Genomic DNA, 14857 nt, shown 5'->3' with positions numbered 1-14857 from the left:
AAGCGTCGAGTGGAGACCAGGTAGACCAGCATTTTGTGTTTAGATCGGCGTTTGGCGGACGATCGGTCCTTCGTTTGCATTGCCTCTTCCGGTCGCCCACGGTACTTCAGGCCAAGTGGTGCCATGGCTCGTTCCATCCGACCAAAGTACTGCGGTACAGGGACTTACAGTGCTGAATTCTACGGATCACGAGGTAGATTTCTAGGGAAAAGAACCTTGGGGCAACTCGGAATGATACTTGTGGAGAGGTTCCCGTGGCTGCATAAGGTATGCTTGATCAAGCCACCTCCGCCTGATTCCTCTGTACCGGGACACGTACCGATAGAGGTACCGTTCACGTCTCTTTTGGTCTGACTGTACCACGCCAGAACTGTAGATCCCAGTTTTTTTTTTTTCCCTTGTTCACAAGTCAAGTGGCTCTGCCCGCATTCCATCCACACAACACGTACACACACACCCACCCAGACGAGCCAACCTTCTTTCCCCTTTCACCAAGAGCGTTCCCCCCTCCTCTTGCGCCTCACGTCCCCTATTCAATTGCCTTTCTAACCGAAGAGGGGCGAGGGGGGTAACTCTTAGATTGACCAGAGTCTTGCGACCGAGGGGGACGTGGCTGAGGCAGCTTCGGCCAACTTAGCAGTAACTACGGTGTACAAGGGAAAGTTTACACCACATCCGATCTACAGGGTCTTTGATCTTTTGGCGCTGCCAAGTTTGAAACAGTTCTGTTTATGTCCTGTAATTCCACTTATTGGTGCGGTCATTCCTCCGCGTGCAAGCCAAGCAGCCCTGCATCGCCAATCTGGATAAACATTGCTGGTTACTGTACAGAGGTACAGAAAATGAGCACGCGTCAAAGCTGCTCGCTCAGCGAGTTATCACCGAAAAAAGGATTGTTTTGACAGATTGCCGAAAATTCCGACTCCCTGAGCCGAACTTCAGGCGTCATCACCCCTCTCAAAGAGCTCTGGTACTGCACGCCTTACGTTGACCCTGCCGGGGGATGAGTGGTTGTCAGGACGGCCCAACTGACGTCAACTCGCTGACCCTGTCACGTTTCTAACCGGCACACTATTATTTTCCGATCTGAAAACCCGCATCAACAGTCCTCGGCCCTTTTACCCAAACCTGTGAAATGTAACCTCCCTAATTAAATGACAAATGGATGGGAAATTTTTCATTCAACGGAAATTGTTAGTGAGAAAATCAGTGCCTTTCCCGTGAATCCACTCAAACACGGATGGGCAAAAGGATGCGAAATTTTATTCCATCTAGTAGGTAACTAATGGAGGGAGAGAGAGAAAAAAAAGAAATGGAGCCGATAGTTGACCCGATAGGCTTTTGCAATTCTAGACCCTGGGTTCCAATAGAAGATGAAGGAGGGTCCAGGGATCATTACACTATTCGCCCCCCCCATGGTGCAGCAGGCTATTAGAAACCTTTGCCGTTAACGGTTACGATGATCGGCATGATGGAATGGCATGGATTTGATCTCGATCTCCCATTGCAGTTTGAATATTACGCCCAGTATGAATATTCCGCATCCACATTTCCCCCGATTGGGCTCCCGGGAGAAGAACCCGATCAAACGATGCAATCCCGGGCTCCACTCACTCGCTAGCAACCATGCTCGGACATAATGAAAGCCATGTGAAAAGCCACGCCACGCTCACTAATCTCATGGACTTGTCGTCATGGAATCTTGCTAATCGAACAAATGAGTCTAATAAGAAACGAAATGGTTTGAGCTGAGCCAGCTGAGCCACAGACCCTTCGTCTCCAACGCTCAGAACAAGTGTTGTTCCGTGAGATGGGCAGACTCAAAGGGGAAAAGGCAATTTAATCTCAATGCAGAGTGTCACGTGATTGACGCGTTTCGCGTGTGGAGCGTTTTTGTCTACGAGACGCGAACACTAAGGCGTGTCCAAAGCCAACCACGCAAAGGCGTTCATATCAATATTTTTCTTTATTCATTTCTCATTCTGTATCCGCGCTATCGCCTGGATCAATTGGAAAGGAATTTCACTACATTATCACGCAACCGCTACAGCTCTATTTCTTTTTTCTCTTCCACCCTTGTCGCCCTAGCCTGCAGGCGTTCCGCCGGTCGTTCCCAAGGACCCGGTGTTCCTCTTCTCTTTGCATAACTAGTCGGCCAGGATGATGACAGAAGCCACCCCACGAATCAATGCCTCTTATCTAGAGAGCTTTCAAGGCCAAACCGTACGTCTGATCGGCAAGGTCACCCAGCTGCGTGGTGAACAAGCCACCATTGACGCCAACGGCTCTGTCACCGCCACACTGAATCGGGTACGTCATGTCTATCAAAGAACATCTTCAATGGTCCTTGTTGAGGAGGAAGGAGCAGCCCTATCACTCTCGCTCCCTTTGTGAAACTACTTTGTCGCTGTCTTATATACCTCCTTCTCCGTTTTTGAGATGTCAAAGAACGAACGCATGTGAACCTGAATGGCGTGCTTTAGCTAACCTGTTTGCCATGCTGTAGGATTGTCATCTCGTGCTCAACAATGCCGTCGAGATTGTGGGTAAAGTTAACCCAGATCTGACCGTCCGCGTTCTGGCTGCAACCGACTTTGGCTCTAATATCAGTATGTTACTGTCCTTTATCACAGGCCATTCAAACGCAACAACAGCGCTAATCATTCATTTCCTAGATTTCGCTGCCGTCGATGCCGTCGTAAACGCCACACATCGCCATAAAGAGATTTTCTACGAGAGCAGCGAATGAAATCATCAGGGTTGTCGCATCCGCTACACCAAACCAGAGAACATAATTCCACATCAACATGTTAAGCATTTCTGTCATCATCTAATATTCACTTTCGTTTTAGCCATTTTGAGTCAATCTAGGCTCGATATCTCCTCGCGGTCCAGGAGCATTCATGACAATATGAGTGTTGGCTTTGATGGCATTTGCACAGAATATACCCGCATACAATGAATTGAATGTATTCAACCAATCAAAGGCGTTTAATTTGCACAATACCATCCTAACAACTTCCTACTGGCTCTCCAGGCCTATGCTCAAGCTCAGAAGGCTGCGACAGACTCAGTCTCACGAGATTGCAAAAGTGTTTCATCCTTTGTCCAGATACGTCATGTACATGGTATGATAGCTTCAGGTGAAGATCATATGTTGATAACCTCGGTACCTACCTAGATAAGACGCACGTAGCTTTGGTCTGAACGTGGGGCATATCACAAGCCACGCGTTCTAAACTTGGGGGTGTGTCACCAGGATGGGGGAAAAGAAATACCAGATAATCGATACCCCACGAATCATAACCCGTATGCAATACATCATCCAGCCTAAGGTAAACATAATGTTCATCAGACAAAATGAACCCCCGTCGGGGGACTTGATTGACTGATATGACGTGTTACGTGTTTTTTTTGTGGTTCCCACACACCGGCCGACAATCCAAATCCCCGCAGTTCTCTCACAGGGCGCCCGGACCCTTGTCCTGCTAGTTTGTGTGTTTTTGAAACTCTGTATACTCATACGAGTAAGTACACGTACTACGGTAACGTTATCTCTTCCCTGAGGTATCTTCTCGTACGAGACGAAAGTCGGGCTGAACTCTTCTCGATCGTGCTGGGTAACTTTCTCCCCGACTTACCCAGTACTTCGCTGCCGGGATTGGCATTACCGATGTACCCTCGTACAGAGTACCTTAGTACGTTCCCCCGGAGAATCTTCCGTCCATACACCACCCACCTTGGTCTTTGCTCTCTAGCACTCTCTGGCGTCTTAAGGTAGTAGTAGGTAGCTTTCCAACTAAAAGGTTCCTCTCTTCAACCCGGGACTTCCTCCTCGTGGAACCAATCGTATAGGTACACCCGCATGCGCAACGATTGACTCTACTTCGTATGCACATTCACCTTTTCAGGACTAAACTTTATCTACCTACTTATATGAAGCTCCGCTTTTTCCATCTGGGAGGTTAAACTTTTACATTGATTCCTTGGTTTTGAGAAGAATGAATCTTATTCCCCTTTTTCCCATTCATTCCTTCCTTTCTTTCTTTCTTCCCTCCTTTAGCCATCTATCTTACCAGGTGCCTACACCATAGCTCTGATACGTACTCTATATTGTAAATCAGTAAATACGTTTGGAATCTGGCTTGATTTATCGTATCAATTGGGGGCTTTTGATTTATGTACTCCGTAGGTTGGTAGCTACGGAGAGATTTACGGAGTATGACATCAATTGATATCAATCAATCAATCAATCAATCAACATCAAATTCCCTGGGCCACTCGTGAGTTGCAAAACACCCCCTCCTTGTCTTCTTCTTCTTCTTCTTTTTTTTTTTTTTCTGTGCACACTTATATTCCTATCACGACTATCATTTATTAATCAAACTCGTATTTTTGAGTTTTGACGATAATAATGATTATAAATTTTTATTTTATTTATTTTATTTCCCGCCCTCTCCCCCCCCTCCTTTCCTCCGGCCAGAAGTATCACCTACCCAGTGGACTTACCGCACGTGGACCCGTGGTATAAAACACGTTTTTGGTTGCATACTGCCCAAACTTGCAGCAGCAGAACCACCACCACGGTACCACCCAATCGCCCCGCATCAAGGACCCTTAAATTTCAAAGGTCCACAGAATGGCCAGCGATGTGTACTACGGTAGTCCTGTAGTGTGCCCATTGCCTGCGGCCCTGCCTTTCTCCCCTTCCCCGGTCCCCCCGGGGATCACGGACCCCAAACCACCCAAACCGATTCGATGGCTACATGCAGGAGGGGAACCGAAGAAATAAGAAGGGGAATAGGAATAAAAGAAAAGGGAAAAGGAAGAGGAAAAGGAAGAGGAAAAGGAAAAAAGAACAAATCATTTAAGAAGAATAAAAAATAAAAAAAACCTAAAATTAAATAAAAAAGAATAAAATATAATAGAAAAAAATAAAATAAAATAAAATAGGATAAAAAACCAATACACGCTGATCCAATGACATGGCTTGTGTGCTATTGTGCATAATTCTGCGCTGTGGGGGGCTGATCTGCATGATGACGCTCAGCGATACTGCAGTATGGCCAGTCATGAGAGGCGTATGGGTATGCATATGTCACTAACAGTACGTTTATCCAAGGTAGATAAGATTGCGAGAGAGAGAGAGGAGTGTTGATGCAAGCTTGCATTACGGCTTCGCTTACGCGTCGAAAAGAAGAGGGAGAAGGAGGCTTGACGCCATGCTGAGGCGTCACTCGCGTGCATGTTGATCAATTTACCAAGTACGGGGGTTTATCTTGGTATACCTTACCCGTATGCAGTTACTAAATGTAGATGATGATGATGGTGCGATGAATGTTGGCTCATATTGGGCTAAGGTTTACAGCACGGGAAAAGATTTTACGTTTAAAAAAATATTGAACGAAGAATCCGTAATGGACCTAATGTCTTCATGATTTGTGTGTTTTATTTCAATTAGCTGCGATTACAGGTATCCCGTTCGTAGCAGGCTTGGTGCTGTTAGTAGGATTACTGCTACTACTGGTCTTTGCTGATCTAGTACGCTCTCTGTCATTGTTGCTTCTATTGCCATTGCTATTGCCGCTGGCCTTGAGCTTATCTCCACCGTTTGTGCGGTCGTCCGAGTACTGTTTGTTTGAAGCGGGTTTAGAGTTGGGTTGAGAATCAGTATCTTCCTTTGAATGGGAAGGGACTTTGTTTTGTGGTGCCGTTGGGTGTGGATCGTCGCCATCTCGGCGGTCCAACGACGTTGCTAATAAGGAAGAATCGAGCGTTTCTGGGCGCGATACCGCATTGAGTTTGGATAAAGGATCTATTCGAGGAGTCGTATGGCTTGATTCTTCGGGGCCGTGGAGGTCATGAATGATGCTAGGAGCTTGAGCATTCTTCTGCTCCATGCCGCCATTTTTGAACGACAATTGGCTATCGTGGGCATCTGACTGCTCGTTGGAATTGCTCCTAGCTGGCCCTGATAGGGGTGAACTATTCAGGAAAGAGTTCCGGAGAGGCTTGTTCTCCTCTGTTGGATGAGGTTGAGAAAATTCTTCTGTTGCGGGGACAGACGGTGCTTCTTGGGATAATGGTGTTCGAGAGCCACATGGCGTGAGATCATCGGGAGAGGATTTATCGGGATTGGTTGTTCCATCAGCCGTAGGCTGCACATGGTCTGATAATGAAGAAGAGCGGTCATCGTCAACGCGCTCGTAGAATAACATAAAGACACCGCCCTGGCTCAAAACGTTCTGCTCGGTGACCATAGAAACTTGATCATCACTGAGACGCCACCAACGCTCAGTAGCAATTCCATCTTCTGCCTCGCCCTTTTCTTCTGCAAGACTTGCCGTACCTGCGGTATATGGATGCTTTCTGTAGCAGATATAGTGACCGTTCTCATGACGCCCTGCATGGGTAATAACAGCACGAAGGTCGTAAGAAAACCCATCGGGACAATAAGCAGTCATGCTGTCCTCGGAAAGCATCGACCTCCTGGGATCCAGTCGCCATTGCTCTAGCTCCTCTTGGTTCTGCTTTGGAGCTTTGCTTGCCCGAGAGCCAAGGCACCATGGTCCAAGGTTCAACACCTCGGGAAACTGGACCTCAGCATAGTTCTTCCTCAATGCTCCAGTATACTCGTCGAAGATACTTCGATTGATATGAACAACAAGACACGTTGGTGCACGTGCAATAACCGCCTGTCGTGATTTGGTGGATGTCACTCGACCTTTTGGAGGTATTTGACACTTTTTACTTAGCGTAGTCTCTGAAAAATCTGCTTCTTCTAGTGCCTCTTTGACTGATAAGAGGCGGCCTGCTGCTGGGGCACGAAGAGCTTCAGGGAGTTGTTGGATGTCTTCTTGACCGTCCATGCGTGTGACAGAAGGCCCTTGGAGCAGTTTCTCTAGCTGCTCCCGTCGGCGAAGAAGTGTACACTTTGCACATTCAACACCTTCTATCGACTCCAGTGCGGTGTACTCGTCCAAACAGTCGCGTATGTCTAATTGCCATCCTTGCCCAAGGGGCAATGTTAAGCAGTTGAAAGGGACCAGCGATAGCCCTTCTGAATATCCACAGGCCATGCAGCCAACTCGCTGCGCGAGGAGTCCCTCCAGAGGGTTACGCTGTGGAGCCGGCACAAGGTAAGATCGAGCTTCGTTCTTGGCGTCTGCTTTTTGACGTTTTTCAATGTCACCATCACTACAATCACTTTGCCGATCTATCCGGCTCGTGCCTTCGACGACCTGGGCAGTAGACATGGTGATGTTTCCCAGGCCCCGCATACCCAAATCTCTTCTCGCAACGGTAGTGATCTCTCTATCGACCTGATCCAACACCTTTGAAAAGTATTCTTGGGCATCTTGCTGTTGCCAGCTGCTCATAGACTTCAGCTCGGCCGGCGTCCAGAATCGCCGTCCACAGTTGGCAGGTTCGTTGAGTTTCTCTATAATTTCCCGCAAGGCAAAATTGGTAGGTCCATGGTTAGGGCCGAGGAATTTGGTTGATGAAGACGCAAGAAACTCAGACAGCGATGGAAGAGATGCCAAGCCCTGGAAAAAGCACAATCAATACCCTGCCCAAAATACTCAAGGAAACAGGGGCATACCTGAATAACACTGTTTTGATAGCAGGAGTTATCCCAGTTCCCAAGACCTGGCGGTACTCCACTACTACCTCCCTTCCATACTGTTCCCACACTTGAGATGACTCGGTTGCCCTCGATGCTGGGGAAAAGGTGGCCTTTTTCCAGTCCAAAAATCTTGCGCAGTGCCTCGCTTTTCGCTGCATGACTCCTTGCTGAGAACCCATCGCTCCCATTACCATTTTCGTCTGGAATACTTGCAAGTGTCCGATCCATGGCAGAGATGAGCCGGAAAGGAGTGACGAAGACCAAACAATTCCAAAGGAGTTGATAAAAGTAACGCTGTGGTAAAAGGTCAAAGTAGACGAGAATGTGATATCCTAGGGCCAGTGTCGCCGCCAGATAGAGCAATATTTCACTTGCAGATGTCGTAAAGCCAAGGTCTAACCTGTCTATAAGTCGCATAGACGTTGGCCACTTGGATAGGCCGTTGCGAAGGCTCATCATGGCACGTTCAAATAATGACAGGATGGCTGAGGAAGATATGCCATGGGAAAAAGAAAACTGGCCGTGCCAAGCACGGCTTGAGCTGCCGAGTCACTTGAGCGCGTTGCGAGCGTCGCAGATGGTGCTTTGAAGAAATGGCATTGCGGATTCACGAGAGAGCTCAACTGCAGTAATTATAAAGTCGGTCGGTTGGTCGTTATGCCAATCAGGTCCGCCTGGTTCACTACCCCACGAAGCTGCCTTCGGTAGCGCAAGGCAAAACCTTGGCATTTCCTCACCGCCCACAGAATGCTAGATTATTTTGGCGCACTGGCGAAGGGTCGTATCAACATATCAAACTCTTTCACCTTCGGCATTTTGTAATAGCAAACAAAATGGGAAAGACACCAAAGCCAAAGAAGGGTAGACGTAAGTGAAATGGCTTTTGGAATTCATTCAACGGAATGGACACACTGACTTTTTCTCTGACATAGCCGTTTCTGTGCGCTCCCGAGCCGCAAGAAGAGAAGCCTCCCCGTCCATTGACGTGGATAAGTCTCTTACTGAAACCAAACCGCCAACTCCTTCAGCCAATGAACGACCTTCAGTCTTGGCGCTACACCAAGGCGCTGGGGTTACGAAAAAGTCCAAGAAGGCAAAGCCCATGAGCAGGGCGCAACGGAGACGGCATGAAAAGGGACTTGAGAGAGCCGATACCGTGATCGATCAACTGGAGAAGAAGGTGAACAAGAGCCTTGCAAGAGGTCGCAATGTCGATAATCGGAGGGTAAGCTTCACCAGAGCCATGTTGACATGATCTTGAGTCATTCATACTAACGGTAATAGGCCGAGTGGGAAGACATCAACCTAGCAACTACAACTGCCGCGAAACAAAAGAATCAGGAACAGAAAGACGATGCCGATGAAAAAATATCCGAAATCGACGTGGAACAGCCATCAAAGCGTTTTGATGGCCTTTCTGAGGTAGAGATGGGACCGAACGCCCAAGAATCAACGATGGAAATTCAGACTGAAGTTCAGGCTCGCCAGCCCGAACAGGAAGATGAGGACGGAATTCTTTAAATTATCTGTGCTATTTCCGCGCTGGTTTGGAAGCATTACAAGGCGTTCGGTGGTGGTCACTCTGGCACACGGTATATTGGGTCTTAAAGAGTAGAGGAATCTGCAATCTTGCTCGCTGGCTTCATATTATTTAGAAAAAATTTCTTTTATGTTTATCAAGAGGATCTACCATGGCATATAATGGTTCGGGTTGGCATTTTGGACGTTAGACGTATGTAAAATATAGGGACTGCAGAACCTCCCTGTATAATATGGGCAACCAATGAAGTGATCATTTTGTGCAGTCTCACTCATACTGTGCTGTTAATTCGTGGCTAGTATCTTGCCCGAAGCCAGAGCACTCAAGGTTCAGAATCGAACTTGATTAAAGGTCGATATTGATAGGTATTCGAAGTAGCAGTTGCAAATGAGAGATGAGATGGTCGAAAAAGTAGAATCGATATTGCAGGAATGGAATTTGCTCATTGAGAGGCGACATCTTCACAAGCCACATAAAGTTTTCGCTGCACTTAATACGAGAATTTAGAAAAGGTGAAGGACTACTCATGTCTCCGACAAAGTAACAAATTTCTTGTCAACTTATGACATTTTAAGACACTGCATTTCAGAAAGCGACTAGAGATCTACGAAGTTACGTGATAGCTCTTCCTCAAGCTCCCGCAGCAAGGCTGAAAGAATGATGAAAAGCGACTCGTAAAAGAGTTTAGACCATCAAAAATTGCGCGAGTGAGGGCCCCGAAGGACACTCAAACGGGATCACCTCCGCGCTGTGCAATGCAGGGTTCTCCCATTGGCAAACCGTCTTCTTGATCACGGCCGCCCTCACAAGGTAAGTATGAAGAAAAAAAAACGAGAATTGAGGGGTGAGACGGGATTATATAGACGAGCTGGATTTCCGGGTAACACTCTGTTCAAACGCCAAGACTTCGTCTAAATTCTCGTCTGGCATCCTGGAGCGGTATATTCCGCAGACATGTTTGGCTAACGAGCCTCGGTTGCCCAGAAGGATTGAAGGCGAGCCTATGATGCATTGATGCCGATGTTGTTGACCTGCGAACTTGCTCCGTTGCACCACTGAGACTAAGCATTGTATTCGGGGAAGGGACATCGAAGTTGGCATTACCAAAATGCCTCCGAAGCGTATGACTGCCAATCCGGTCAGGCCGGCACGCTATCGACCCGGAAAAGCTGTTGCAGAAGAGCCGTCCTCCTCGGAGGAGGAGTCTGGAGTTGAAGAAGAACAAGAAGAGGAGTCAGAAAAGCCTACAATACAAGCACCCCCCAAAGCAACATCTTTCCCGAAAGAGGCGACAAAGATTGCGAATAATCTCAAGAATGTCGATCTTAATGAACGTCGGCGGGTTGCGGCTGCACAGGAAGCGGCCAGACTCGAAGCGGAAAAGGCCGAGCGCGCAAAACAAGAGGAAGGCTTTGTGACCGAAGAAAGTGAAGAGGAAGAAGAAGAAGGAAGTGAGGAAGAAGAAAGTGAAAGCGAGGAGGAGGAGAGCAGCAGTGAAGACGAAGCACCGCGTAAGCTTCTCAGACCTACTTTTATCAAGAAAGACCAACGAAAACCCGCCAATTCGGGCCCCGATCTTAAAGCGGAAGATGAGAAATGGCAAGAAGAGGAAGAGAAGCGAAAGGCAAAGGCAGATGAACTTGTCCAAGAGCAATTAGAGAAAAACGCAGCAGCTCGCGCGGCAGGCAAGAAGAATTGGGATGATGACGAGGACGGCGAACTCGAGCAAGTGGACGACACGGATGGTGTGGATCCAGAAATGGAATACGCTCAGTGGAAAATTCGGGAGCTTGAGCGAGTTCGACGGGATAGAGCAGCCATTGAAGAAGCCGAGAAGGAGAGGGAGGAAATCGAGAGACGTCGCAATCTCAGCAAGGAGGAGCGCGAAGCTGAAGACCGGCAATTCATCGAGGCTCAGAAGGCCGAGAAAGAAGGAAAAGGCCAGATGTCATACATGCAAAAATACTTTCATAAGGGAGCTTTCTTCATGGACGAAGCAAAGGATCAAGGACTGGATCGAAGAGATATTATGGGAAGCCGCATCCAGGATGATGTCTCAAACCGCGATCTGCTCCCTGAATATATGCAAATCAGGGATATGGCAAGACTCGGCAAGAAGGGTCGGACCAAATACAAGGATATGAAGAGCGAGGATACAGGTAGATTTGGCGACTACGGTGACAGAGCGCGACGTGGAGGTTCCGGTGGTCGAGACGAGCGGTTCATGTCAGACAGAGAACGGGAAAGATTCGCGCCCACTGGAGCAAATGCCAGTGAAGTAAAAGAGCGAAGAAGGGAAGAAGATACACCGGAACGGTCAAGGTTCGGAAGAGAGGGCGAATCTCGGCGGGAATATTCTCGGGGCGGTCGAGACACGTATGTACCCGGACATCGGGATTCTCGATACGATGAGTCCGAATCACGGTACAGCAGGAGAGACCGGAGGTCAAGATCCTACTCAAGGTCACAATCTCCCAGAAGAGATCGCTATGGGAGTGAAAGAGATCGACGCAAACGCAGTGTTTCACCTGCGAATGAGAGTTATTCACATGAGAAGCGGCGGCGAGTTGACACGAGGTAGTCAACATAATATCTGGCCATGAAAAGAAAAACTAATGATATCCCTATTGTCTTGCAATAAGTTCGCATCTCAAACAAATATTCGTACCCCCACAACGCCCTGAAATGCCGTGACGCCGATGCCCATGCGTGTACAGATTAGCTGTATCTCTTTGAGGAGAAGATTAAAGTCAACCTAACTACCGTGCCTTCTCCAAAAAGGCCTCCCTCTCCATTACTTCAGGTTCGAATTTTATCAAAAAGACAGTTTTTGCTGGCCATAATTCGGTGGGCACGCTGTGGGCGGTCACACGCGCGGCAAATCCTGTTCCATCACAAATCCCCTCTATAATTCCAGCAACATATGCGGCACAATTCAATTGGTTCATCTCCTTTGGTACGCTGATGTATTGGTTGACGAGAGGGTCATTGTCGCTGATCATATACTCGTCCTCGTTGTCTTTAGAGCGTTCCAAAGCGTCCGCTGATCGGGAGAACAAATGCTTCCATAGTGTAGTTGTTATGAATTGTAATAGAGGTAAGATACGAGTCGGTCGCTGGACGGAGCGGGTAGGTTCGCGATAGAGGAGCAGATCAAGCAGTCGGAGACCAAGCGGATGACCTTGAACATTGAGCCTAGTTACTCAAAGATGCAAGAGTTAGTCATGCTGAATCCCTAATTGCGGCTGTCTAACGACTCGAGACACCAAGGTGACTCGTTGGATTCTGATTACATACCTTCGCTCCAGGTCTTGAATACCCGTTACCCGTCTTTGCGCGTAGCTGACCATTTCCCCAAAGAGATAAGCAAAGCTGGCCTTGCTAAGTTCTGATGTCCTGCTGCGATTGAGATTGCGATCGTATATGGTTTTCCGATTCGTAGGATATCTTAAACCACCGACTGAAGCACGCTGAGCTGGCTGCTGTAGCGCGGCCGGCGCAGCCGGCACAGCGGAAGCTTGAGGAGCATTCATGAGAGGAACGTTATTTCCAACTCGATATGCATAGACCAGCTAGAGCGAATATGAGGTAAATCGTGTACCGTCCGTTTCGAGGCGTATCTCCGAGTGTGACTACTGACTCGAGACTCGTAGAGAGTTGATATTCAATTAAAGCTGGAGATGTCGGAGACGCATACGGTGGACTAGAACGAACATCTGCGCACAAATGTACTTCGCCTTGAAAGCGGCAAACATTATTATAGTCCAAGGTCGCCATTACAGGTATAAATTTTAAGCTATCTTTTACAAAAAATTCTTCGCACTTTTCTGCGATGGAGGTATAAATAATCTATGAATGTCATCCAAATACGGCCTACCTGTGAGTTTTTCCCTTTATCCCGAAACGCCGTTCCCAAAAACAAGCCTTTTACACGACGCCGATAGGCTTTGGCAGCCATGGGCCATCCCATTTTGACCACCCGTTCTGCAAGGATGGCTGCGTCTTCTGACGTTTCAGTCGCCGATCCTCATTCCCAACGCGGTCTTCATCCGTAGTCTCCTTTTCCAGAAGCCGTGCGTAGTTATTGCTGTACGCCGCAGCCTTCTCCTCTTCATTCGACTTGGAACCCCCTTCGATCTCTCCCATCTCTATAGTTTGCAACTCCACCAGCTCTCCAAATTCGTCTTTGAGTTCTTGGCTTCCAGACTCAACAAGACGTGTTGAGACTCGGCGAGTCCAATGGTTCGGACTCATGATGCACGTCGCTATTACGCTTCTCACGCTTGAAAAGCATCTTCGTCTTCTTGCTTTCCACGTGTCGGATTCGAGAAGGTGAATGAGCCAAAGGTAGACGGCTTCACGATACGCATCAATTTTGATATCGAGGCGCGATGGCTGTACGAGCATGGCCGCCATCTCCTCTAAGACTGCCGAAAGAAAATCTCGCTCGCGTCCAGTAAGGTATTTGAGAAAGTCATCCCACATCGCAAATGCAGCCTCCATACCAGAACCAAGGCTTTGATTGGTCAGAAAGCAATTAAATCCATTGATAAACCAAAAATCGGTACTCACCTTCTGTTTGAAGGGACAAGGAACTTAGTCTCCAGTAAAACCCCAGCGAGCACGCGGAAGTCCTCTTGTTTCTTTTTACAAATGCTGAGACAACGGTCACAGATATCTGCATAAGTTTTGTTTGAAAGCTCGTTTGATCGGTATGAAAATTTCCCTAGTTTTGCTTGTTCGACTTGAGCTTTGACGTGGGGTCGCAATAGTTCTCGGAATTTGTCCTTGATCGGTATCAATCCCTCCTCAGCTACATCGTCTTCTCCCTCTAGTATATCGCTTCGCACATCAATTGAGCACCAATAGTACCGCCAAAGCCATTGTAGCGAACGGGATGCGGCCTGTCTAAGGACAAGGAGCGGTGGTATTTCTTCGTGTGTAGCTTGATGACGGAGTTCGACAAACGATGCGGGCAGACCGACTTGTTTGGCAAGCTCGTACATCGATTGCTTTCGTCCCTTGGTTTGGTTGGAATCCATCAGCCCAGTGACGAATCTGTAATAGTTTGCATTTCCACGGTCAGCAGATACCGACTGATGTCAGAAGTTCATAATTACCTGCAAAAAGCAGTCGCATATGTTGCTCGGATCGAATAGCTTGACGAGCTGGTTCCTTCATCGTTAAGCATTGCATCGGTTAGGAGGGCAGTGGATTCTACGGTATGAGGGAGGTTTCCTCTAAGTTTCCAGGCTCCGACCTATACAAGCCCAAATTTTAGCTCGGGACTGGGTGAATAAGTATCAAGGGAGGAGGCACTACCAGGTTGACTGCATTTCGTCGCTCGTCTTCCTGGGCATGCGGAGGAGGATAAAATTGTGCGCGAACTTTGACAAGTTCCGAATGATGCCTCCAAGGCGTCACCACTATTTGTGGCATATTTGGATACTTTCTCAAAGCGGCGACAATTTGGGAATGTATGGCGACATTTGAGAGAGCCAGTGAAGGTTAATGGAGTTTTTTGTCCACCATAAACAAAAATTACAAAAATTGGCCTCGAAGGCAAGTGACGCGGGAATGGGATAATTTCCGGGATTAGTCATCTATCGAATCCCTCCTTTATCGGGAGTTATGTGGGGGTTCAGAGGGAAAGTCGCACATTATTGCTTGTCGGCAGGCCGGCACCCTGA

The 14857-nt window shown here is 47.8% G+C and overlaps 6 protein-coding genes across 6 annotated transcripts; 3 read left to right on the top strand and 3 right to left on the bottom strand.

Annotated features, from left to right (window-relative positions):
• The first annotated feature begins 1670 nt into the window (after positions 1-1670).
• Positions 1671-3023, top strand: L228DRAFT_279811 (replication factor A protein 3). Its single transcript, XM_018335725.1, has 3 exons — positions 1671-2310; positions 2507-2609; positions 2676-3023. The coding sequence occupies exons 1-3, from the start codon at positions 2161-2163 to the stop codon at positions 2747-2749; spliced, it is 327 nt and encodes a 108-aa protein (XP_018192191.1). The 5' UTR covers positions 1671-2160; the 3' UTR covers positions 2750-3023.
• A 2405-nt stretch (positions 3024-5428) lies between these two features.
• Positions 5429-8246, bottom strand: L228DRAFT_258040 (cysteine proteinase). Its single transcript, XM_018334046.1, has 2 exons — positions 7604-8246; positions 5429-7547 (listed from the first exon to the last, which is right to left on the bottom strand). The coding sequence occupies exons 1-2, from the start codon at positions 8084-8086 to the stop codon at positions 5454-5456; spliced, it is 2577 nt and encodes an 858-aa protein (XP_018192190.1). The 5' UTR covers positions 8087-8246; the 3' UTR covers positions 5429-5453.
• A 106-nt stretch (positions 8247-8352) lies between these two features.
• Positions 8353-9405, top strand: L228DRAFT_258039 (hypothetical protein). The gene is made up of 3 exons (XM_018334045.1): positions 8353-8494; positions 8560-8852; positions 8912-9405. The coding sequence occupies exons 1-3, from the start codon at positions 8461-8463 to the stop codon at positions 9146-9148; spliced, it is 564 nt and encodes a 187-aa protein (XP_018192189.1). The 5' UTR covers positions 8353-8460; the 3' UTR covers positions 9149-9405.
• Positions 9406-10275: 870 nt separating this feature from the next.
• L228DRAFT_235681 (hypothetical protein) lies at positions 10276-11748 on the top strand (the record flags this gene model as incomplete). The annotated part of the gene is made up of 1 exon (XM_018330751.1): positions 10276-11748. The coding sequence occupies one exon, from the start codon at positions 10276-10278 to the stop codon at positions 11746-11748; it is 1473 nt and encodes a 490-aa protein (XP_018192188.1).
• Positions 11697-12808, bottom strand: L228DRAFT_243124 (TRAPP I complex). The gene is made up of 2 exons (XM_018331612.1): positions 12465-12808; positions 11697-12362 (listed from the first exon to the last, which is right to left on the bottom strand). Exons 1-2 carry the CDS (start codon positions 12698-12700, stop codon positions 11927-11929), a joined length of 672 nt encoding a protein of 223 aa, XP_018192187.1. The 5' UTR covers positions 12701-12808; the 3' UTR covers positions 11697-11926.
• A 128-nt stretch (positions 12809-12936) lies between these two features.
• On the bottom strand, positions 12937-14611 carry L228DRAFT_243122 (Las1-domain-containing protein). The gene is made up of 4 exons (XM_018331611.1): positions 14490-14611; positions 14288-14427; positions 13740-14225; positions 12937-13683 (listed from the first exon to the last, which is right to left on the bottom strand). Exons 1-4 carry the CDS (start codon positions 14604-14606, stop codon positions 13095-13097), a joined length of 1332 nt encoding a protein of 443 aa, XP_018192186.1. The 5' UTR covers positions 14607-14611; the 3' UTR covers positions 12937-13094.
• Positions 14612-14857: the final 246 nt, after the last annotated feature.

The sequence above is a fragment of the Xylona heveae genome (genome assembly GCF_001619985.1).
Source record: "Xylona heveae TC161 unplaced genomic scaffold L228scaffold_1, whole genome shotgun sequence".
Lineage (NCBI taxonomy): Eukaryota > Fungi > Ascomycota > Xylonomycetes > Xylonales > Xylonaceae > Xylona > Xylona heveae.
Note: the sequence above shows the minus strand (reverse complement) of the source record. Positions and strands in the feature narration are given on the sequence as shown.